Source organism: Microtus oregoni, unplaced genomic scaffold, assembly GCF_018167655.1.
Source record: "Microtus oregoni isolate MIOR12 unplaced genomic scaffold, Mior012 000070F_ref0000104, whole genome shotgun sequence".
In the NCBI taxonomy this organism is placed as follows: Eukaryota; Metazoa; Chordata; class Mammalia; order Rodentia; family Cricetidae; genus Microtus; species Microtus oregoni.
This window is the reverse complement of record NW_024543977.1, coordinates 7,895,874-7,922,175: the sequence shown is the minus strand read 5'-3', so window position 1 is coordinate 7,922,175 and position 26,302 is coordinate 7,895,874. Positions and strand designations below refer to the sequence as shown.

Sequence of the window (26,302 nt, the reverse complement as noted above, 5' to 3'; positions counted from 1 at the left end):
TTACCTCTGTAACTATATGGAAGGGCTCTGCAAAAAACATATGTGAGTCTCTGCTAATGGGGAAGTGGATTTTAAAATATTATCTTTAATTATGAACTGCTGTATTTAATGAGAGCCGAGTATGTGCTAAGGAGCACACTAAGCCTAGAAATTCCTGAAGATCCAGGTGAGTCCCTACAGCAATGTTGGCCAGTGGTGGTGAGAAACTAGTACCTGTGACTGAGAGCAGTAAGCCCTCTGAGGAGAGGGCTAGGATGACGATTTCACTGAGCCATGGCAGCCTGTGAAGACCCTGCTACTAGTTCTTAGTGCATAGCATATTTGGCAAAGGGCTGCTGCTTATTTTATTGTTTTAAAATGGAGTCTGGAACCCAGGCTGGCCTTGAACTTGGTCTCTGGAATGCTAAGATTACAAGTGTGTACCACCACAGCCAGTATAACCAAACAGCACACAACATTTTTTTTCAATACATAAAACACATATCTGTGCTTGAAGAACAAATACGTACCTGTAAGTGTGAGGCGAGTCTGGAATGTGCTAATCAGTGTCAGGAAAGTGCATTGTTTGTGTTCATGAAAGTGCTGGGGCCATCTGTATATACTTTGATCATTTATATCCTATTCACCAGCAGAACATACTAAAGTTCTGTTTTGTTATTTTTTTAGCCACAAAAGCTCCATAAAGGATAGTCAAGAGGAAAAACAAGGAAAATTTGAAAAGTCATCAGCATCTGTTTCCTCTGGCCGTGCACAGTTACTCCGGTATGTTTCAATAGGTATGGCTATGTTCTTACAGCCACCACATATAATGTACAATTGCCATGACATTTACAGGCCTCCTCAGTACTATACAATGACCCCAGGATACTTAACATGCTGATGGTTACTAGTGATGTCAGTAAAAGTGAGGGTGCTAGATTTCTTTAAATATATTCCAGGGTATACTTCTACTGTGGCTCTGTGGATCACAGGGAGTGCTTGCTACTTACTGACATCTAAGGCCAGCAATGAACATTGGGTGTAATTTTCAGTTTAGCAAAGAAACAAAATAATGAGAAGGGTTGGCCATTGGTGTTAGAGGGTTTCAGAGCAGTGGCAGGAAGAAGGGAGCGATTCCCATGCAAACATTTGCACACTAGGGCTGTGTGCAGTGGCAGGAAGAAGGGAGCGATTCCCATGCAAACATTTGCACACTAGGGCTGAAACAGTTCTTAAGACCCTGAACTGCATTGATGTGGGCTTTACTTTCAGGTTCACTTAATAAATTTATTCAGTGTGTTTAAGAACTTTTAAAGCTTTTGACTTTGAAATAATTCTAGACTCACAGGAAACTGCAAAGGTAGCCTACTCAAACCCTCGGCCCACCTTCCTCCAGTGACAGCACAGTACAGTCACAACACCAGGACATGAACATTGCTTCAGTGTGTATGTGATTTACACATACATAATAGGGTAAATTATCATGATGAACACAGCAATCAGAACACAGAACTTCACCAGCATGTGGGGCTCCCTAATTCCCTATTACAACCACATCTACTCTCTCGCTTTTAACTCCAGACAACTGTTTGCCTCTTTTCCACAGTAATAGGCAGTATCTAGGCTTGAGTGCCATTTCAAACATTGTTTTTCATTTAGCTCTACTGTTCCACCCTTTCCCTTTCTGTGGGTTACTTAAGTATTTTGATTTTTCTGTAGTCTTTTCAGATTTATCTCTTTTTATAGTTCTGCATTAGCTTTGCTCAAATTGGTCTCTCTCTCTCTCTCTCTCTCTCTCTCTCTCTCTCTCTCTGTGTGTGTGTGTGTGTGTGTGTGTATGTTTGTGTATACTGAATACAATTTGCTAGTGTTGCCTTTTGGTAGATGTGTAGAAGAAGCCTTGCCTTCCTTCTGAGGCTCACAAGGTGTTGATGTCATCTGTTGCTCACTGTTTGTAGACCAGTTGCTATATTATTGTTACAGTCATGGTCATACTGTAGCTTACACTGTGGACTTGTTGCTTTTCCATAGTAAGGGTGGGGAGAAGGTTGAGGAGACTGCCAGTGAGAGCTCCTCAGAGAGTGAGGAAGACGAGGAGCCTCCGGACCACCGCCAAGAAGCCAATGCTGACTTGCCATCGGAATACTGGCAGATTCAGAAGCTGGTGAAATATTTAAAGGTAAGAAAAACCTTCCATGCTGTGTTTACAGTATTCCGTGGAAATCCATTGTGAAATTCTCAGGTAAATGGATGGAGCTGGAAGTAATAATTGAGTGAGGTAACCTGGACCTATACAGACCAGGAACGCATGTTCTCTCTGATGTGTGGATACTAACTTTGAACCTTTAGATATGTGTGTAAAATGGAGTATCCACAGAAGGCAATACACTAGTGAGGAGATAGAGATGGCATGCAGTTGGTATGACAAGGAAGAGAAATAATAGAAAATGAAGGGTTAAATGAGATAGGAACAGGGCAGAGCAGGGGAGGGCAGGGCAGAGGAGGAGTACAGTAAGGATAAGAAACCCTGAAGACCCTTAAAAATCCACATGGAAACCTACTTTAGAAGCTTACCAAGACATAGACATATGCAAAAAGGAACTTAAAATGGAATTATCTTATAATGGGGAGAAAATGTGTCTCCCATACATTGCAGTACTACAGTACAAGTTATGGTTTAATTCTTAAGGTGTTGGTCAGTGAGGCCCCATGAACTCTCCTTCCCAAACATTACAGGATATTTCCATTGCTCTTGGTTACTCTAGAACATAATGACAATACTCTATTATTGAAGACATCATGTATTTGAGTCATAGAGCATGGAGAAACAAAGGTGGTACTGATCTGGAAGCTTCATCCCTGTTTACAACTTTCATAATTTTGAAATTTTCTATGCGTATTATCAGGGAAGAAAAGTCATCTACACTCTTCCTAACAATGAAACTAATGAACTACAATAATGACTGGCCTGGTAAAATATGCCACTGATTCAATAATGGCACAAGTGTTATGGGAATAACCAACTACTTTCTAATTGGCTTAAGTCCATCTCTACAAAAGGAAACTCATGCCTAGTACCACTGAATAGATCAAAAATCCATGGTTGAATAGGTCATAGGTGCTAAGCAGGATCTAACACTATTATTCTGCTAAATGGACATAGTATTAAACTTCTCCCTAAGTTCATATCTTTATATCCATAGATTAGTGTATCTCTCAGCCATAGGAGAAGTTTATTTTTGCAACAGATGGTGATTAGCCAAAACACAGACCCCGAGCTGTTTAATGTGCAGAGTAAATTACTATAGAGTGCTCACATCTAAACTTGAAATCCATATGTGATAACATACCCTCCCCACACGGCTCAACGGTGATCACCAAAGATTGGATGTAAAGATTGAAAGTGGATCACTGCAGTGGAACGATATTTGTCAGATGTGGCATGGCTTTTTAACATATGAGTTCACAGCATCTGTGACTTCCTGAACAAGATAAATCAGCTGAAATCTCTTTGTAGATGGGGAAGGGCCTCGTGAAGGCCTACCCTTAGCAATTCACAACTGATGGCTTCAGGAAAAGAGTCAGTTTTCTTCAGAGATGTGTCTCCTATGCGGTCATCTATGCTCCAGTATAACTCTGCACATAATGGCTGCATTCAGTGGACTCAGTGGTTTATTTGTTTTGTTTTTTAAGAGTATATAAATTTGGGAAGGAATTGAGGGCAAATAGGAATAAATTGAAAATGAAGGAATGGGGGAGGTTGATCAAAACACATTCTAGGCATATATGAAATTCTCAAACAATAAAAAAGATGTGCTATGTTAACATCTTGTCTCCACACACATGTTCATATGAGTGTGCATAAATATGTGTACTTATATTCATCTGAACAAGAACATACATACAAATACCACATATACCTACACATGCAAAAGAGAAAAAATGAAATTGGACTCTTCTTTCATATAACATACAAAAGTATATGACAATGGAACACTAGAAATTGTAAGACTACTAGAAAGAAAACAAGCTGTTCTCTTAGATAACAGTTTCAGCAAAGATTCCATAACATGACTTCAAAAATATAAACACGAGAGAGGAAGATAAAAAAGAAACTAATGAAATTGGGTCAAATAGAATAGCAAGGGAAATATAAGGGTGAGACAATATTGCATAATTGGGAAGAAAATGTTTTCAAACCATGTGTCTGATGAGGGGCTAATATACAAATTATATAAAGAACTCAGCTCAATTGCAAGAAAACAATCCAGTAAATAAATAGACAAATAACCTAACCAGGCATTTCTCCAAAGCAAGCCTACACACTGGTCAAGACAACATGAAAAAATTCTTATCATCACTAAGTATTGGGGAGATGAAAATCATAGTTATGAGATATGAGATAGCCCCTCTATCTGCTTGAGTGGCAGCTGTCAGAAAGTGGAAATATAATGAATTCTACAAGGGTACGGAGAAAAGGGAACTCTGACACCCCTTCCCACACACGCATAGTTGGTGGTTTGTAGGCTAATGCAATGACTGCAGGAAACAAAATGGAGTTTCTCAGGGAACTGAACATAGAATTTTAGCCCAATTATCCCACTCTAGGGCATATATAATGGCTAGTTTTGGTTGTCACCTTGATACACCTGGGTAGGGAGAACCTCGATTGAGGAATTGCATCCATCACATTGGTCTGTGGTGTCTGTGGGGTGTTTTCTTTTCTTTTTTTTTTTTATTGAGAAAAAAAATTTCCGCCTCCTCCCAGCCTCCCACTCCTCTCCCCGTCCCCCCACACCTCTCCAACTCCCCCCACTCCTCTCCCCCTCCCTCTCAAGTCTGAAGAGCAGTCAGGGTTCCCTGCCCTGTGGAAAGTCCAAAGTCCTCCCCCCTCCGTCCTGGTCTAGGAAGGTGAACATCCAAACTGGCTAGGCTCCCACAAAGCCAGAACATGTAGTAGGATCAAAACCCAGTGCCATTGTCCTTGGCTTCTCAGCAGCCCTCATTATCCGCCATGTTCAGAGAGTCCGGTTTTATCCCCTGCTTTTTCAGTCACAGTCCAGCTGGCCTTGGTGAGCTCCCATTAGATCAGCCCCATTGTCTCAGTGGGTGGGTGCACCCCTCGTGGTCCTGACTTCCTTGCTCATCTTCTCCCTCCTTCTGTTCCTCATTGGGACTTTGGGAGCTCAGTCCAGTGCTCCAGTGTGGGTCTCTGTCTCTATCTCCATCCATCACCAGATGAAGGTTCTTTATTTATGGCTAGAAACCAATTATGAGTGAGTACATCCCATGTTCATCTTTTTGGGTCTGGGTTACTTCACTCAAGATAGTATTTTCTATTTCCATCCATTTGCATGCAAAATTTGCTAATTGGCAAAGGAGGGCCCAGCTTACTGTGCCTAGTGCTCTTCCCGGGCAGGTGGGTCTGAAAAAAATGGAACATGAACCTGGAAGCAAAACAAGAAACAGCATTCCTCTATTATTATGGTCTTGCTACTTAAAAACATAGGAATAAAATGTTAAGAAAGATATGGAATACCTTATGATTTGAGGAGTTTCTGAGAATTTCTACAAATTTCACTTTTTAAAAATTTTCTAAACTTGAAGATTCTTGTTTGTTGGGCATTTGAAAGTATTAGTGGAGCACAGAAGGGTGTGTAGCACACACATAGCACAGGACACATTCCCAGTTTGTGTTTGCTCCTTGACCCAGCTACAGAGCTGCCCAGTCCTCCTTTTTTCATTTGTCTGGTCAGAGCAGTCTAGGTAAGTAACCTAGACTGGCCTTGTACTTGAAACCATTTCCCTGTACCTCCTGAGTGCTGGGATTACAGGCTATAGCCACCGCATCTGACACCGTAACTCTTATTGTATCAGATAGGGAAAAAAACTGACATCAGTGAACATCACAGGCCACAAGGCTGAAGTTGGCCATCTTGAGTATAACAGACCATTCTGGTTCATACCTGGTGCTTTGGGAAAAGAATAGGACAGACTTGAGGTTTTCTTGCCATCCATTGTCCTTTTCTTTTTCATGAGTAAAGGAAGAGTCAAAGGGGGCAGAAACATGAGAACAGCCAAGAGGTGGGACAATGGGGTAGGCAGAAGCATGGTTTTTGATGTTGGAAAGATGTCAGTGGGACCCTATGTACCAGCTTAGCAGCTTCAGGTTATACAACGTTTATTGACTTCAGCGTCCTCATTGTTAAAGAGGGGGGAAGTGTTTGAATGTCAGGATCACAATGAATGTTAAATGTAGCATAATACATCTGAAGTGCTTAGCACAGAGTCCACGGTAATGCTGACAGTGATAATTATTTCTACAGTGTATGATCATGACCATAGAAGTTGCACGGTGTGGAGTCTTGTTCTCTTGCCCAGGTGGCCCTCAAGTTTTGCTTTAAAATTTCTAGCAAAACAATAAAAAGAGGAAAATACAGGGAGTTAATGTATTGAAGGATAGACTTACCATCGTTAAGTAAAAAGAAGCCAGTTGCCAATGATACTGGTGCTAAGAACTGGAAGAATTTTGGCCTTTAGGGTCGAATAGGAAGGTACTGGGCAATGGAGCACATGGCATCCCAGATGGCATCCTGGGACCATAGCAAAGTGTCTCTTAATGGCTTGGTTATAGAATGCTACCTTGAGTTATTCAGCTGCTTAGGACAAATCCATATAGTTGGGGGCCAAATGGGGATGTGCTGTTTCTGTCCCAGAACAGCTAAGAAAAACATTTATTGATGAAGTGCTACTTAAGCTCACACAAGTTATTCATCAGAAAATCATGTGCAAATGTGATACTTTTGGCCAGACACTAAATTGCTCAGAATTCTTATAGCTCCCACAGGTAAATACGCTTAACATAGCCAATAAGAAGGAAAGTAGATCTACAAATGGTTTCAAGGTTTTTGACACAGGTAACTGTTTTATACAGAGACACAAAAGGATATTAAAAAGTCTCTGAAATGCAAAATTGGAAGTCTCTAGGTAATCTCAAAATAAACATACCTGATATTTTAATTTATAAAATTATAGCTCCAATGTAGACTTAAACTAGCAAAGAAATGGTAATGTTGACCTTACTTTCTCCCTACCATTTTCCAAGGATAGAATGTCAGCGCTGTTGAAAAAAATTGATGAGCTCATTAATATTGAAACAGGTCAACGAACTTGAGCTTGTTATTTATCCAGCCTATGAGCTCAGATCCTGGCATATAAGAAAAGGGAGTTGATATTGAAATATTAGGCTTTAACCTACACTTACTTCAAGTTGAAAATTTTACACACACACACACACACACACACTTCTTCTGGGTCTTTAGAACACAATTTAATTTTTTAATTAAGGATTACACTACATTTTTATTTTACTCAGCAAACATCCAACTTCTTTTGTCCCCCTAGCTGATGAGTGTATAGAACCCAAGTACTAACCAGGGTGACCTGCTTAGCTCCTGAGATCATGCATGTTCAAGATGGTATCCTGTGTAAGGCAATCTAACTCTGAGGGAAGTGCCACCATTCTATTTAACCCCCTACTGAGAAGTACCTACGTTCTGTGTTTCGTTACCATGACAGCTCAGGTGGTCTAACTTCTCAGCTGCTTCTTCAGTAGAGAGGTCCTATTTAATTCATTTCTTCTCAGCAGGCTACCTTGCCAAGGATCGCAAGCTTGACCCTCAAACTTCTGCCTAAATGGTGCAAAGGCAGGTGAGGTTACTGGGTGCAGTGCTCCTCTGTGCTTACTCTCAGTCTCTGGACAACAGTTTAGTCTTACCTCCGAGTCAGAGTTCCTTCAGTGGACAGCTCTCCCAACTCTCCCCCACCCTCTTTTAGCTCCCATACTCCTTAGAGATACACTTACTTTTATTCTTGTACTTGCTGTTTTGACATAGCTAACCCCTTCATCCACTGGCTTTAAAATCTTGCTAAAAAAAAAAAGATTTTGATGATTTCTAATAACTAGAGGCACTGGTGTCTTAATGTCTGCACTACAGTTCTTCAGAATCCCTAGCTTCCCAGTGATATTTCATTCACTTCTAAACCTGGTATGTGGAAAAACTCCTGAGATCAGAGAATCAATTGTTGGGAAAAGAGGGTTTATCATTCACAAGAGTTGTCACAAACTGATACAGATGAATAGATTTTCTCCTGTAAAGTCAGAAGGGGCACAGGAAGTTTGAAATTCAAGGTTTGACTTTCAAACACATTAGTGTACATGGCCTTAACTGAAAAATGAATGACTTCACCCCAGGATAAAAGACTGCAAATTTATTTCTATGTCAATTCTGTTCAGCTTTAACTATAAATTGAGGAGAAAATAAAGGCAATTGAGGTGATGCTAAGAACACAACTTTGTTAGTTTTGAGGCATTTCTGGTGGCATCTGGGATTATGTTTTTCTCACCAATTGGCATTTCCTGGACTGTTGCCTGGGGAGGACATATGTGCCACTCTGGTCTCAGTTTTAGGTTCAATAAGGTGACATTAAGATCAATGTTGGAGACATTAAAGTGTTGTGCTCAGTGGGTCTGATCCTTGCACACTTATACAATAATAGAGGAACACAGGGTGGGGTCCGAGGGCTATTTATTTAGATGCTCCCTTCCTTGAAGAGTTCTGCTAGAAGAGTGGGCAGAGGAGCTCCACTCTCCAGCGTCATACACAGGAGACCACTCTCCACTGTCAGACACAGGAGACCACTCTCCAGCATCATACACAGGAGACCACTCTCCAGCGTCATACACAGGAGACCACTCTCCAGCGTCATACACAGGAGACCACTCTCCACTGTCAGACACAGGAGACCACTCTCCAGTGTCATACACAGGAGACCACTCTCCACTGTCAGACACAGGAGACCACTCTCCAGCATCATACACAGGAGACCACTCTCCAGCGTCATACACAGGAGACCACTCTCCAGCGTCATACACAGGAGACCACTCTCCACTGTCAGACACAGGAGACCACTCTCCAGTGTCATACACAGGAGACCACTCTCCACTGTCAGACACAGGAGCACTGCTCTCCACTGTCAGACACAGGAGACCACTCTCCACTGTCAGACACAGCAGACCACTCTCCAGCATCATACACAGGAGACCATTGTCCAGCGTCATACACAGAAGCTCCAGTCTCCATCATCATACAAAAGGAGACCACTCTCCATTGTCATGCACAGGAGACCACTCTCCAGCATGATACACAGGAGGCCACTCTCTACTGTCATACACATAGCATACCCACATGCATTTCTTATCACATGATTCATGTACTGTGGAAGTCACTCTTCTGTTCAGTTCCATATCCACACGTTTAGAATTTAAGGCTATGAAAAATAAAGGTTCTGGAAGTCTCCAAAGTTAGTAGGGAGGAGATCTGACTTCAGACTGACATCTGTAAGACATTCTTCAGAAAGACCATAAGGCTATAGCTACAAGAGAGGCACCCAGGACTCAAGGGGCGTTCTTGGCAATAGATGTGCTTCCAGTTTAAAATTCTTTGTTGAAGATGCTTTACTGGTGTTCCGTTCCTAACACACACACACACACACACACACACACACACACACTTCCCCTTAACTGGTTAACAAGTTCTGAGTGGTAATTGGGAATTAAATGTTTTTTTTTTTATTGTAGGAATTTGATGTACTTTGCAGTCAATTACACTTAATTAAATTCCATTCCCATTACTTGTGTCTTAGATTTGGAGTGGCAGGTTTGATCCTTGTTTCATTGGTGGAAAAGCTGAGAAATCCTTTGCTACAGGCCACACAGAAGGCGGCTGCGGGCTGGGACCACATCCAGCTTCTTCTATCTTTATTGCCTGTTGCCTGGTGATTCTGTCCCACTGTCAAGAAACTCAGAACCCAGGAGCCTTGTAGACATTGCTTCATCTTCTCTCTCATTTGCATTGCTTCATTTGAGTGAGAGACTGAACAGGAGCTTTTATAAAAGGACTTGGTATCCGTTTTTGGAATGCAGCATTGGCGTGTTCTTTGACTAGATTTTAAGGAGAGTGAGAACAGTGGTAGTCCAGTTTTTCTTAAAAGGGGCCATTTAAAGATGGAAAGCAGTGGTCACTGTTCACGAATCCAGTAAACTGAAGCTGTGAAAAAAGTCTTGCTGTCCAGAGTAATATTTTTAAGATTGTGCAAGCTATCTCACTCATGTGGGTTCCTCCGAGATAGAGTAAGTGCCTTTGGAAACGCCCTCTTAGAGGGTCTGGAAGGATGGCAGGGTGGGTCGTGTTTGCAAGTGTGAGGACCTGGGTTTGGATCTCTAGCTGTGTACAGTACTACAACACTGTCACCTCAGAGCTAGAGGGTGAGTAGACAGGTATCTCCCGGGAGCTCACCTGCAGCCAGTCTAGCCAAAACATAAAGCAGGAGTAATTAGGACAGTCTGATGTCAACCTCTGACATGTACTTATGTCCCCACCCCGATATCTGTTAGGAATCATGCTTAAATCACTTTATCTATAAAAATTCTACATAGTAGCTCATATTTATGTTTTCATAAATGTTACCATGTTTGAATGAATACGTTTTATGTTTTTAGACTACGTGAAATATGTATAAGCTCATATCATCCCCAAAAGAATTTGTCCCATTGCATTTTTTTACTTAATTGATTAATTTATGTGAGTATGGGTGAGCACACACGCATAAACACACACTGTGCAAACAGCACAATGTAAGTACAGAGTTCAGAGGACAACTTGCTGGAGTCAATTCTGTCTTCATACCTGTGGGCCCTAGAGATCAAAATGATGTCATCAGGTCTCAGAGCTTATGTCATTTTGTGTTTTGTTTTTGTTTTTGGTTTTTAATCACAAAGGAGATGAAGAAGGGAGAAAGCACAGCCTCCCCAGTGGTGACTCTGCACTCCACAAATGAATGACATTTTTAGCTTTCAGCTTTTTATCCCCCTTTGCCCTTCTGTATTTTATAAATTTGGGGGAAGCAGAGTAATGAACTGAGTGTGCTAATGCAGTGCTACTGACTCCTGACCACTGGAGCAGCCAGCACACACCGTCACATCACCACATCAGCCTAACCACCAAGGTGGCAATGCTCAAAATGTCCAGCTAGGCACAATGGCACTTGCTTGTAGTCTCAGTGACTCACTCTGCCCAAGAATTGGAGGTCAATGAGGGCAAGACCCCCATCACAAAAACAAAGATACAAACAAAATATTATCTCTCTCTCTCTCTTTATCTCTCTCTCTCTCTCTCTCAAACACACACACACATTCTCTCTCTCACACACAAACACACACACAGACTCTCTCTCTCTCTCTCTCTCTCTCACACACACACACACACACACACACACACACACACACACACACAGAGTGAAATTCCTGCAAGTGTTAGTACTTGCACTTAGAATACTCAAGGCTTTGATTTCCATCTCCAGCACTCTTTCTCCCCAAGTGGGAAAAGAAATCTTGGGGAAATTCCTGGGCTTTAACTCATTTCCTCATTCATCCTTTGTGCTTCATGAGCAGTTAGTGTGAGCTAGTCATTTAGTTATTCATAAGATATTTGTGTTGTATGACCTGAGCATGTAATAGATTTTTGAGGAAATCCATCCCTGATGTGTCTGTTGTACCATATTTGTTCCCCCAAAATGTGCTTTCTCCAAAAATTGTTTGATTGGAGAAAATTTGCTCTGGCTGGTTCCCAGTTTGTATAATGTGAAGGACCACTTTGCCTTTTGTTTTTAAAAATATGACTTCATGTTACAGATGCTTTTATATGAAAAACTAAACAGGAGTGAGTGGTGCCCAATTTAGCCTAGCTCATGTACTTTACAACTGCATGTAGACAGATTTGTCATAATCATTAGTAGACACTGTGTGTTTGCAGGAAAATGGGAGTCTCATATCCCTTCTTGGTCCACTAGCTTTTGAGATTTGTGCTAGCAAGGCTGTCAAGGCTGTGGCTCCTTTCCCAGCCTTGCTCTCTGGGTGGGTGTGGCTGTCTGCTGTGGCCTGCCAATATTTCTTCAATGCACAGAACAGCAGCATATGTAACTTATATAGTCCCTCTTTGGTTTAAGCTCTTAAAAATTATAGAAATGGTAAACTAGTTAGCATGTTCACTGTGAAAATCCAAGTTGAGTGAATGAAGGCTTTTTTTTACAGATATTTCATAATTTATACAATAAAGCCACACCCTTATGTTTGCTTTTTGAGACAAGATCTTACTCACTAGTCCATGATGACCTGAAACTCAATATTTAGTGTGGGCTGTCTGTGAACTAATGGCAATGCTCCTGCCTCAGTCACTTGAGTGCTGACATTATAGGTGCAAAAGACCATGTCCAGCTTACATTGTTCTTTTTATATTTAATATTGTGCTATGGTTTGGTCCTTTTAATTATCATATAAAGTTTCATTATAGGTAAACATTAATTTGTTTAACAGTTCCCTTAGTGGCAACATCTAATTTTTACTCTAGTCATACTGCAAAATCTGGATGCATCCTCGATACATGCTCTACTTCTATGGGAGAGAGTCTTTGAAAGGTATTACAGGAATGAACAGAGAATTCAAATTCTTGATAGCTCTAATGTGGACTTGTCTAATGTGTGGAAATTTTCACTTGAATAAGATGTGAATACATTTAAGTCACACACCTATACACACCTATAACCCCAGTAGTGTAAGACTGAGACATTCAAGGTCAGCCTGTGTAGATGGAGTTTCTGTCCCACTTGCTCCCACAGTCATTCAGTCCCAAAGAAACACACAGAAGCATATAACAATTATATACCTATTACCTCAGGCTTATTATTAACTAGCTCTTACAACTTAAATTAATCTATAATTCTTGTCTGTGTTAGCCATCTGGCTCGATACCCTTCATCAGTGAGGCATTCTCATCTTACTTCCTCTTCATCTGTTTGGTGTCTGCAGACTTAGCCTTTCCTCTTCCCAGAATTCTTCTAGTCTTGTTGCCCTGCTGATAGGCCTGTGTTATATAAGAAGTTCAAAGGGCCAACCTTGACTATCAACCCAGACCCCATGTGGTGGTTAGCCTCAATGGTCAACTTAATGAGACGTGAACTCACCAGGGAGACAGGCCTCTCTGGGCTTGCCAGTGGAGGATTATTTTGAATAGGTAGAGTGAAGCAGGGAAGACTCAGTGTTGGTGACTTTATTCCCTAGACTGGGACCCTGGACTATATAAAAGGAAACCGTGAGGTTAGAACATTTGTTCTTTTCTCTTAGTCTCCCAAATGTGGGTGTGATGGGACCAGTGCGTCAATCTGCCAACTTGATAGACTGGACCCATGGAAAATGGTGAACTTAAGACTTTTATCCTTTACATCGCTTACACCAGGTAGCTTATAACAGCAACAGAAATCAAAATTGAGATACTCTGTCTTAAAAAGAAGTAATGGGAATCTGCACTATATGCTCGCACTTAAATAATTCAAGAGGCTTGGGCTAGGGAGATCAATCAGTGGATGTTTGTTTCACAAGTATGAGGATTCAAAATGGGATTCCTGGAACGCAACCCTGATACCCACATAAATCATCAAATTATATATATTACAAATGTTTGTATATCAATTTATCCCAATAAAGTTTTATGTTTGTGAGTGTATTATTATATAGATGTGTTCATATGGGTATATACACATAGGTGTGTGCAGGTGTGCAAGTGTGTAAGGTCAGAAGTCAACAACTCTGTCTTCCTTAATTGCACCCCACATTAATTTTTGTGACAGGGTCTCTCTTTGACTATAAAGCTCACTGATTTCAATAGGCTTACTTACCAATGAGCTCCAAGGTTCCATTTTCTCCCCCTAGTCCCAGTGCTGGGGTTAAAGGATCCACACATGTTTTTCCTGTGGGTTCTGGGTTTCCAAATTCAGGTCCATGTGCTTATAAAAAAAGCACTTTACTCTCCCCAGAGCCAATAAAGTTGTTTTCAAAAGGGAAGAATATGTGTACCCTAAAGTTTGAGAAGGCCCATTTCTATTTATTTATAGACTTCTTGCTATTAATACCAATATGGGAATTTTTTATACTGTCCAATTTTGTTAATTTTTCTGAGGATATATATTCAGTCATTTATTTTAAATGTTATCCATGTGCATAACTTCTTTACTGAATTATTTCATTAAATATTGTAATTATTGAGCTATTCTCTTGTAACTTTTTAGGAAGGCAATTACATTAGCTACAATTTTTCCACACTGTAGTCACTAAAATGCTCCAGTAAGCTGTCAATTTCCACAAATGTCCCTAGCTATTTTAAAGAAATGCATATAGAATCCTTGTATTGATGCCTATCCAATTTAAGTCAAAAATTTTGTAAGTTTCTGTAGTGATAGCTTGATTCTAATTTTCATTAAACACACACACACTTTTCTTTTGCTTTTAAAAAATAAACATTATTTTCTCTTTTTCCTTGGTGTTCTGTTGAGTCTTAGGTTTATGAGTGCTGACTCATCAGTATAAAATAGATTTGTAAATAAACAGAAGGCCAAGCAATGCATTTTTACTGCTTTGACTCGCTTGGTCATATGCCAGTCACTTGAATATCTTTAGCCATTTCTGATCCTGGCAGACTCTCCAAGCTCTGCGGGCACTGGGCCCTCTGTCATCATTAATGGGCAGACACTGGAAGGGGTTCACTTCTCTTGGTTTCTGAGTGTTTGGCGGGAAAACACTGAGAAAATCAAAGGCCAGCTGAATGTGTGGTAATGGCTGTGTGGCTTCCTTACCAGGCATCCCTCTGTTTCTTGATTGCAGGTTGTGGGGAATGGTACAAGAGACGTGTCTGGCTGGGATATGCCTCTGTGGTCCTTGCTGCATCACTGGGTCAAGGGGTCCCTGACCATATGTCCCCATGAGGACGCTGCATCTCTATTGTCTTTGGAGTTTCCTTTCCGAGCAAAGGAGAATTCAACAAACTTTCATTTCCAAAGTGCCCTTGTGGCACACGATGAATCACCTCAGCCTCCCACTCTAGGCTCCCTCTTCTCTCAGAAAATTTTCAATAAGCCAAATGTTTCTGCATGTCCACTTTTAGCGCTTCCAGCTGGGAACTCCTGCAGCTGGGGCAATGTTTTAGAGATGTCATTGGTTCATCTTGGCCAATCTTGAAATGAAGATTAAAATCCATCTGGGTACGGTAGCACACACCATGATCCCGCTATTAAGGAAGTAGATGCACGAGAGTCAGAAACTGAAGACCAGCCAGGGTTGCAGAGGGAGACACTGTCTCAAATATTAAAGATTAAAGCCTTCAGCTTGGCCCCTGAACAAGAACTATGGTTGCTCGCTTGGGTTCTTGGCTCATTGTGTCCCACATCATTACTCAGGATTATTATTAGTTCACGTTGATCGTAAGAGCTCTTAACTAGGTCTTGCTACACACCACCCAGGGCTTCTGAACATATACCATGCCCCTTCCTCTGCTACCAGTGAATTCCTACTTTACACAGATTTCAGTTTAGGCTTGCTTCTTTCACGTGATGATGGGATAGATTCATCTGTGTTGCCCATGTCTCTGGGTACTTTCCAGACAAAAATTTTATTCCTTCTAACTGCATAGAATTTCTTTAAGATTTGTAGACATTCCAATATTATTTTTTTACTTTAAGACTTTTATAATAAGGTTTATTTTTTTATTTATGTTTTAATTTAAAAATTAAAACGCTTTCTCTTCCACTAACCCCCTAAATTCCAGGAATACCAGGATCAAGTCTGCTTTTGTTTACTTGTATCTAGTGCTTATCATCAGATTGGGCAAATAGTGAGCATGCTAACAAAAAGATACAAAATAATTTAAAGCAGCTCAAAAGTATTATTTATCACAGCATGTATTTTTCCTCATAGACAGTGAGATGAGGTCTTACACTGTACTGTGAATAGTATACTATTTCTGATTTCAAAGATCTTATTGTTTAGAAAAATAGCTTTATTCATTTTGCTTTTCAAAAAGAAATTTTGAGCTGGGTGATGGCTCAGTGGAAGTAAAGCCCTTGCTGTGCATGCAGGAGGCGAGGAGATGGGCTCCATAACACTCCTGTAAATGCCAGACGAGCTTAGGGACCTGCCTATATTCCCAGTATATGGGAGGCGGAGCCCCACAGCAAGCCAGTGAGCAAGAGTATGTGAATTGGCAAAATCAAGTGTGAGACTGTGCTCCAATATATGTAAGATGGAGAGAGCTTCTGGCCTCCACATGGATACAAACACGGGCACCTACACACAAGTGAACATCCACACACATGCAAAAAATGTTATATAAAGTACTAATTCACTCAAGTTTTTACTGTAAGCAAACAGTTTGCTCACTGTAAAGAAATAAAAGCAATTTAAAAAATTTCTTTCATGCATGTAAAAAACCAGAATGACTTGCTTAGCAGTTCCCATGACCAGGGTAGATGTTTAAATTTGTCCAGCCAAAACATGGGTTGAAATTGTAGCTAGAGTCTATGGTTAGTATGAGTAGTCCATGACAATCCACACCCAAACAAATATAAAAATAATATTCATAATAAAATTGTGTAAAGAAAAGCAAAGAGGTTAAGGAGGGGAGAGAGAAGGAGAGGAGCAACGGGAGCATGTATTTTAGCTCTGTATGTTGTAAGCTGATGTAACAGTGGACAAACACCTCCTAGCTGAAGAAAGAAAGATGAATTACAGATGGCGGAGGCTGGAGACGTGTGAGGAGGCACGGGGCCGGAAGTCAAACAGCAAAAGAATTGTATTCATTTCAGAAATGGAAAAGTTTATGGGATACATTTCTGAATCCCCTTCAGAAGCTAGTAAAATATATTTTTCTATGTTTTCTCCAGCTTTTAAAACTCTACAGATGCAAGTGTGTGACAAAATGTGAAAATTAAGTATTGGCAACTAATTATGTTATCGGCAGATTTAATTGTAAAGGTAGACAAAGGTGTGCAGCTTCTGCTTGGCTAGATGTTTATGGGTCTAGACAAAGCAGAAGGAACCCTTAGAATTCTTTACAAATCTGGTATTTAAAGGAATGGCAATGATTGTTAGATGTTTTGGCTCCCGTCTACTGGTATTCATTCTGAAAGATTTATAATCCTTTTGGGAGCGTGGTCAGTGTCAAGAGTCGAAGGAAATCCTGAAATGTGGAAAAACTAACTTTTCCTAATATAAAACTGTTCTAAAAAAATCCCTCAAACCTATGAATATGTTTCCAGATTTTCAGAAAAAGTTGATTTACAGAATTTTTTCTATAAGGCTCTAACTTCATATCAATAAATTTGAACCTTTTCTTTGATTCTGACATTGGTCTAGAAATAGATAATTCAGAAGAATGTATGATCACACCTTTTGGGTGCTTGTTATAAATAATGAATTTTAAACCCACATAAGCTGCTGCGAGTGTGTGAGTGGCATAGCACTCAAGAGTAGAGACGACCCTAGACGGACAGAGACTGAGACAAAGACAAACCCAAAACCCCACCAAACAAAAGAGAAGCAGATCCAGAAAAATTTGGATCATATGCACCAAGAATGTCCCTACAGAGCATTCTGGATCCTTGGAGATATCCTGGGGTGAGAGGGGGCTGTGACAGCGACTAGATACTCTCCTATGTCACCTTCTCTTCCTCAGCCATGACCAAGTTTATTTTACCTGCAGTCCTTGGTTTGAATTCCCAAACACCCAGTAGAAGAAACTTGTTAGGAGTGTTCAGATTGCTCGTGGGACATCCTGATGCCATTTTAACGATGAAAACACAGCCATGTCCGAGGAATTCCTTCCTTTCCTGCCTTCACCCTTTTTTGTATTATTCTGCTTCCTTTACCAGCCAAAGGACTAGATGATACTCATACTCACTCCTCTTTGTGATTACTGATTGCTTTTCTGCCCTTGTTTTCTAGATGGGAAACAGAAAGCAGTAGAGTATCCTGCCCTCAAACAGTGGAGTTAATAACCTGATAATAAGGAGGGGAGGACTTACCATTTCACACCTTAAAGCCGGCTGTGGGTAAATGGTGCCCACCTTCCTCTTGCCAGTCAGGAGGAAGAGAGCAAAGCTATACAACAACAGACTTTACATGTAGGTGCTGAACTGCTCTTGTAATGCTAAACTTCCTCTTTATACAAGGGTAGTTTGGATTACCTCAAGAGAGGAAATGTGGCCAACACCACCTCTACACTTTTTAGAAGCACAGGGCATTTTCTTAGGACAAACAAGCAAAAATCTAAACATTCTTTCCCTCAGCCTTTGACTAAACCTTTAAATAAACCCCTCTTAGTTTCTTGTCTTAAAAGCAATAAATTGTTTTAACTTCACACTGAGGAACTGTGTACATGCATGTGTGTGACCTGAAGGAGGCAGCTTGCTGTTTGCCATTTCTGTGAAGCCTTTATGTATTTTCCATTACATAAAATTGCATCTTTAAATGTTAGTTTTAATATTTATATGCTACAATATGGTTAAGTAGAAAATACAAATGTATCATAAATACATGTTTTAATGTGAATCTGTAGTGTTCATAGTCTCTATTTTCTACATCTGATGGTCTGCTTTCTGAAGCTTTGACACAATATCAGGATTTATTAAGGACATTTATCTCTCACCATTTTGGAAGCTAGGAAGTCATTCATTATCAGGCACTGGTATCTGGGAATGGCCTGCTTGCTGTGCCCATGGGGTGAAAGGCATCCATTGAGAGAGGTTATACTCATGTTAACTAATCCACCCCACACTGGCATTAAATCCCTCATGGAGGAAAGATCCTCATTGCCTCACTAATTTCTCAGGTGTTATATTTTTAATTCTGAAAAAGGGCAGTTTGTCGCTGCCCTCCACCTATGACAAGTCTTGATGTTTCTCTGCTGAGTCATTGAGTCACTCAGGCATGCAGGTCTGGGTCCTTCTTTGTGTTGCACACCTCAGGTCTTACAGAACCAATTTCTGATTCCACACAGCCCTAGATGCACCTAATCTATATCCTGCTGTTCTGCTGCATTCCATGTGGTTTCCTGTTGTAGGAGGGTCATCTGTCTATGTGTTACTTTCATTGGTTAAATAAAGAGACTGCCTTGGCCTAGTTGATAGGGCAAACTCAGGTAGGTGGGGAAGACAGAACAGAATTCTGGGAGGAAGAAAGCAGAGGCAGGCAGAGAGCTGCCCGCCATAAAGCTGCCAGGTCAGACATGCTGAATCTCTCCCGGTAAGCCACAGTCACGTGGCGATATGCAGATTATTAAAAATGGGTTGAATCAAGATGTGAGAGTTAGCCAATAAGAGGCTAAAACTAATGGGCCAGGCAGTGTTTAATTAATACAATCTCCGTGTGGTTATTTCGGGTGTACACTAGCCGGGCGGGATGGAACAAGGAGGCCACACCCCCATTTACAACAGTTTCCCTCCCCTTTGTGTGTCTAGACTGTTCCATGTACACAAATGAAGGAAAAACAATTTTTTTTCCTCTATGTTCACACTGAAAGTCAACATAAAAGACTTGTGTGACTTCAAAGAGTGTGAGTGTTTTCCCGTCAGGTGAGCAAGCAACTCTGTGACAATGGATGCCTCTTCTGAAACTGAGTGACTTCATTGGAGGCTCTCCAAGATGGAATTTTCTCAGATGGTTTCTGAGGCCCTGCTTCTCACTGGTTATGAACAGGATTCTCACAACACTCCCATCAAGTCTGATGAAAACATGCTCACTTGTTGTTCTAGTTGGTTTTCTATTGCTGTGATAACTACCATGATGAAAAGCATCTCTGGGAGGAAAGGGTTTATTACAGCTTAGTGTCCACCATGATGGGAAGTCAAGGCAGAAACCTAAAGCAGGAACCTGGAGGCAGAAACTGAATTAGAGGCCATGGAAGAATACTACTTACTAAAAAAAAAAAAAAAGAAGAATACTACTTGCTGGCTTGTTTATGACTTGCTCAACCTGCTTCCTTATACAATCCAGGATTATTTACCCAGGGAAGATACCACACATTGAGCCCTTTCACATTAATCATCATCAATCATTAATCAAGAACACCCCGTAGACTTGCCTATAGGCCAGTCTGATAGAGGTATTTTTCTCAATTGAGGTTTTTGCTTCCCAGATGACCTTAATTTGTATAAACTTGACAAAAACTAGTCAGCACACTGGTTTATTACAATTATTATGTTTCGATGCCCATGAAGAGCTGTATTGGGCAAGGGTTTCTAGGCCCTTTCTGTGCATACTCCTTTCTTCCCAGGAACACCATATTCTTTGGGATTTTTATGGAGACTGACTAATGAAATTATTAACCTCCAGGCTTGCTCTTCTTCCCAAAGCTAATTGGTAGAGCAATCTTTGTAAGAGAAATGTTCAGATGTAGATTGTGTTTCCCAGTGCACTAATCCAGAACTGAGGTGAGGGCATTTACTACCTCAACATAACACTTCCATCCTCTACTCACTCTTCTAAGGTGTGCCCCATGGACTCTCTTTAATGCCTGCTATCACGCAGTGTCATAGCTGTTTAAAGGAGCCCCACTGTAAATGTTGGCACTTAACTGGAGTAACATTTTACGATGCTCTGTGAGGCGTTCCCATGCTTTGGCTCACCATAATTCATTTAACAAATTATAACCCACTCAGAGAACCTTTAAAAATTTTATGTGCTGTGGTTGGGGAGACACTTTCCTAGCTTGTAGATTTGTCTGCATGGGAATGTGGCTTTATTTAACTATTACATGGTGTTGCATCTTCCTAGGGGGGAAATCAGACAGCAACAGTGATTGCTTTGTGTTCCATGAGGGATTTCAACTTAGCTCAAGAGACCTGTCAGCTGGCAATTAGAGATGTTGGAGGACTTGAAGTCTTAATAAATCTACTTGATACAGATGAAGTCAAATGCAAGGTAAGGACTTTCATGACGGCCGAGAGCCCTGGGTCCTTCACAGCTCTCTCAGAAGCTTTGGATGGCTAGCACATCTTTTGCTTTCATTTGTAATGTACTATGATTGTTGGTGATCTGTAACTGCATTTTCTTGTTCTCATTTTCTTCTTTATATTTCTTCTATCTGCTTGTGTTTCTGAGAGGAGAAATGTCTGTTTATGTAAATAAAGGAAAATGTAGAGGATGTGTGTAACCTCCAGGGATGGAAAGTTTTTCTTAAAAACCTTCATTGAGGAGGACTTTTAGGTTAGCTTAGACGTTTTAAAAAGAAGTACTTGGGTATATATTAAAGCCTCGTTCATCTGTCACTTTCTTTCCCCCACATAGATTGGTTCATTAAAAATCCTGAAGGAAATCAGTCATAATCCTCAAATCAGACGTAATATTGTTGACCTTGGGGGCTTACCAATTATGGTTAATATACTCGATTCTCCACACAAGAGTCTCAAATGTTTGGCAGCTGAGACAATTGCAAATGTGGCCAAGTTCAAGAGAGCCCGACGGGCAGTAAGACAGCATGGAGGCATCACCAAGCTGGTGAGTACCACCATTACCATCTTCAGATTCTAACAGACACCTACACAGCCATATCTTATGCTCTGGACACCATTATGTGTGACCTGAGAGTCTTTTTTATTTTTTGGCACACATCTTTAAGAACGATGTCCACATATTTACATTAGCAAGAGCCATAAAATATTGTTCAGCCTTGATTTTCAAATAGAGAATTTAAAAAATATTGTCATCTAACAGGATCCACTGAGATAATAAGGAGGTGGAACTACCAAAGTAGTACTGTAGCTCAGTGACAGAGAGATGCCTACTCTCTATGAGGCCCTGGGCTTAATTTTTAGGGTGATAGAGAGATGTGGTGTCTGTAGAAGTGGGGTGGGGAGAAAAGAGGTCAGAGGACAGGGGAGAAGAAGAGGAAGAAGTGACAAGGCTTGTGGTAGGAGATAGGTTTGGTAGCCCCAGCTTCTGATATCAGGACTTTCCTCCATGACAGTCAAACTGCATTGTTTGTTAGAAACAACTGAAAGCAGCCTGGGTATGTATAGTTTTTATCCAGTGAAAGTTATCTATGTGCTTCTGAAAAGCACCTGTATTCAGCAACAGCATTGTGTTTTGGAAAATTAGCAATAACAAAAGGAGAAGCTATATGTTAATTAATATTATATAAAATCATAACAGGTTCAAATAAATTGATATCAAATTTTAAAGAACTGTTCACCACATATAAATCTGTACATACAATTAGAAATACACACAAAGAACTGGGCACAGAGGTGTCTCTGAGTGACTGCTGAGTTTTCAGAGGAAGGCTGTAGAAACAAAGAAAAAACATGAATTTCCTCCTGGATTTGTCAATTTTTCTTCTGCATATAAGACTTACTTTAATCATTGTGAAAAATGATTATTTCAGTAACTACCATCAAAAGAAAAGGCTTGTCAGCAAAGACTTTAGAAAAATAAACATTGGGAAAGAGTGATAGCTAAGTGGATAGGAGTGCCTGCCCATCATCAACCTGAAAACCTGGGTTTAATCCTGGAACCCATATGATGAAAGGGGTGCATGAACTCTCACATATCGCCCTCTGACCTGAATGTACACAGAGAGAGAGAGAGAGAGAGAGAGAGAGGGAGAGAGAGAGAGAAGAAAAAGGAGAAGAAATTAAACATAATTAAAAGCTTTAAAAGTAAATGTAGTATAGAAATGCTGGTGCTGTGTCTACCCTGGCTTTTGTTTTACTGGACATGTCTGCTGCTACACTTTAACAAGGATGTGTCTTACCAATCTTACCATCTTCCACACTATTCGGAGCTGTACCATATAAACTACACATAAAGGTTGGTGCACATCTGTTGGATGATTCCTATTTCAATATGTGTGTGTGTTATTTTATGATTCTCGCGTTTAATATTAGGACCTCATACAAATGCTTTCCTACTGAGCTGAATCTCTTGTCCAAAATTCAAAAATATAAAGTGAGAAGTGAAGTGTGTTCAGATATCTACTAAAAAGAGGCTCAGTGTTTTCACTTGTAATCAATGGAGTACAATAAAGTATAATTGCTTCAGAAGTGAGATAGTTTTAAGACTGTAAAGGTAGGTAAACATATGGCTTGAGCATTGACAGAGACAGAGGTTTGGGGTCTGTGGATGTTAGCTGTGTAATTTCTGTACAGTTCTTTCAGCTCTCCCTTGTTAATTTTTTTTATCATAATTAAGGATGTTCTAACCGCTCAGGGCCATGCTGCACAACTCTGAGTACCTGAATTCAGATCTCAGCACCTATGTAAATCTGGACATTGCAGTGTGCGTCTATAATCCTAGTACTCTCATGGTGAGATTGAATGTGGAGAGAGGAGAATCCCCAAAAGCTTTCAGACCAGCTAGATGGCATACACTGCAGTAAACAAGAAACCTTACCTCGAATAAGTTGGAAGTGAGGACTGACACAGGAGGTGTCTGTCTCTGACCTTGTCCTCTGACCTCCACAAATGCATTATGTCATATTCATGCTTTCACTTACAGATGAGCACACACACAAACCCACATGTATACATACTCAAACATACACACATCAAACATACACACATTTTTTTCATATTTAAATGTTTGAAGAAATGCAATAATTACTGAGTTCAAATTACACGGTATAGGTTTCCATTGAAATGACTTTTATCACTTATAAGAATGAAAAAATAAATACAAAATAGGGGCTTTTGAGTCTCACATCACATTTGGGAACCTAGTATTTATCCAATGGTACTGATCCAATACGATAATGACTCTCATTTTAATGTGATTTCAAATAGTAGCCAAATTAGGAATAGAAATTTGGTCAGTACTGGATGACTGAGTTGGAGTGAGTGGGTTGAGAATGTGGTGGTGTGTGCAGGATACAAACAGAAATAAATGGACATCTCTGACTTGGAATATACCACAATTGAGTAGTGGTAAGCATCAAATAAGGAGAACACAGGTATCTAAAGCACTGTGTGCATGTTAGGTATTTAGCTGAAGCCAGCCAGTTTTGGGAATGGTGGAGAAATAAAAGAGGGTTGAGCAGTCAGTCCTAAAAGGGAGAATGTCAGGAAAGGCTGGAGGGAGATGATGCTTGAGGGCTTGTGGAGGGTGTTTGCTAAACAGACACGCCACGAAGGACATTTCAGGAAGATGAGGCCAAGTTTGACAGAGAAGTTTTCAAAGTTGCTATTGGTTTAATGTGGCCAGATCCATGGCTGAAGTGGTGAGATGAAGACGAAGGGTGTGCTTCTCACTGCAGGGCCTTATCCAAAGAGTTAGGGGGAACCAAGTGGTTTGGACTCTAGAGGGATAATGAGAATAACTACTACAGACAAGACATTGCAGGGCTCTGCCTTGTGCCACCGCCTTAGAATTCTTTTTCTCTGTGTAATTCCCTTCTTGTATGTCACAGCTGAAAGCAATGGCCATATTCCTTGCCTTCCCCTACCTGTACTCTGTTGCTCTTTGAGAACTAGCTAAATAAATGAAGAATTTGGAATTGGGATTGAGCTTAGGAGTGGGTATCCTTTTCTAAATTTGGTCTGGGTGGTTGTGACTGCTTGGTGAATAGTCATGAGGTTTGGCCAACAGCGGAAGAAGAAAGAGTGGATGTGTAAACAGTGATTTCTACCTTCCCAGATAAAGGCTGTGAGCCCAAAGAATGACAGGTACCCTCATCTGGGGAAGCCTGGCTTTAATTCCTCCACAGGGCATCCTGACCTACTGCTGTGTTCCTTTAGTAAATTGTTTCCCCTTAATGGCTTTGGTGACTTTGGTCATTACAAAGAAAAAAGGAGGACACTGGCGATTTAGTTTAATGGGTTCCATTAACATACATGCAAAGCTGTGCCCCTCCCCCATGGTATTAAGAGTGATAAACCATCTTACTTGCTTTTCAGTCTTACTGGCTTTGGAGAGCTTGGGTTTCTAAAATATTGGCAGTGATAATATGGGTTATAATAGTATTATTAGTTTTTTGCATGTAAAGGGGTTTTGCCCTACAGTCTAGGCCAGCCTCAAACTTATTAACCCAGATTGATTTTATATTCATAGTCCTGCATCTAACTCCTGAATGCTGAGATCATAAGTAGGTCTACACCACTATGCCTGATTTATAAATAATCTTATTATAAATACTAGACCTTTACTAAGAAAATAATATCTTGGAGAGTATTTTCTCAAAGGAAGAAAATATGAGTCCCCAGATCCAGAGCACAGTGGTATGGAATGTTTTCTTCCTTTGTTTCCACTGTCTGTAGTTTAATCTAAGCATATCTAAAATAGTTTTACTTTTGACAGTTAATCTTAGTAGCAACCTGAAGGATAGATTCACTTTAATTTTAAAACTTCTGTGTTTGGTCTGGTGGGATGTCTCAGTGAGTCAAGGCACTTGCTGCCAAACCTATCAACCTGAGCTCCACATTATGGAAGCAAAGAACTGGTTCCTACAAGTTGTCCATTGACCTGCACATGTGTGTGCTGGTATGTACATATCCATATGTGTGCACACATGTACATACACACACATTTAAACACACTCAAATAATAAAGAATAGAAAAGGTGACTGTGTTATATACATCTATTCGTGCAGGTTGCCCTGTTGGACTGTGGACAGAATTCAACAGAACCGACTCAACCAAGCCTGTACAAAACCAGAGATGTAGAAGTGGCTCGCTGCGGGGCCCTGGCACTCTGGAGCTGCAGTAAGAGTCACTCGAACAAAGAAGCCATTCGTAAAGCTGGGGGCATCCCCTTGTTGGCTCGGCTACTGAAGACTTCTCATGAAGATATGCTCATTCCAGTGGTGGGGACCTTGCAAGAATGTGCATCAGAGGTGCCCAAGCCATTCTGCCTTATCTGTTTGCCCTCTTCCCATCATCCTTTTCTTCCTTGTTTGCTTTCCATGTATGAACACAGGGTTGTGAGTGTGTGCATGTGTGCTTGCAGTTGTGTGGGAACATGTATGTGGGTGCACATGCAATTGTGTGGGAACATGTATGTGGGTGCACATGTTTGTGTGTGGGAACGTGTATGTGGGTGCACATGCTTGTGTGTGGGAACATGTATGTGGGTGCACATGCAGTTGTGTGGGAACGTGTATGTGGGTGCACATGCAGTTGTGTGGGAACGTGTATGTGGGTGCACATGCAGTTGTGTGGGAACATGTATGTGGGTGCACATGCTTGTGTGTGTACAATAGGTCAGAATCTGAAGTGTTACTGGACTGCTTTCCACTCTGTTTTCTGAGGAAGTGTTTCTGATTGAATCCGAAGGTCACCGGTTTGACTTGTCTAACCAACTAACTTGCCCTGGGAATCCTGTCTCCTGAGTGCTGCAATTGCAGGCAGACATCTGTGCCCTCCTGGCTTTTAAGTGGGCATTAGTGATTG

At 40.8% G+C, this 26,302-nt stretch overlaps 1 protein-coding gene across 1 annotated transcript in view; it reads left to right on the top strand.

The window, feature by feature from the left end:
* Odad2 (outer dynein arm docking complex subunit 2) overlaps positions 1-26,302 on the top strand; it is a 151,969-nt gene that overhangs the window by 29,799 nt on the left and 95,868 nt on the right. The window contains exons 10-14 of the mRNA XM_041641543.1: positions 676-762; positions 2,011-2,158; positions 20,696-20,842; positions 21,209-21,418; positions 25,504-25,746. Of these exons, the coding sequence (XP_041497477.1) occupies positions 676-762; positions 2,011-2,158; positions 20,696-20,842; positions 21,209-21,418; positions 25,504-25,746 (835 nt within the window). The remainder of the gene's footprint in view (positions 1-675; positions 763-2,010; positions 2,159-20,695; positions 20,843-21,208; positions 21,419-25,503; positions 25,747-26,302) is intronic.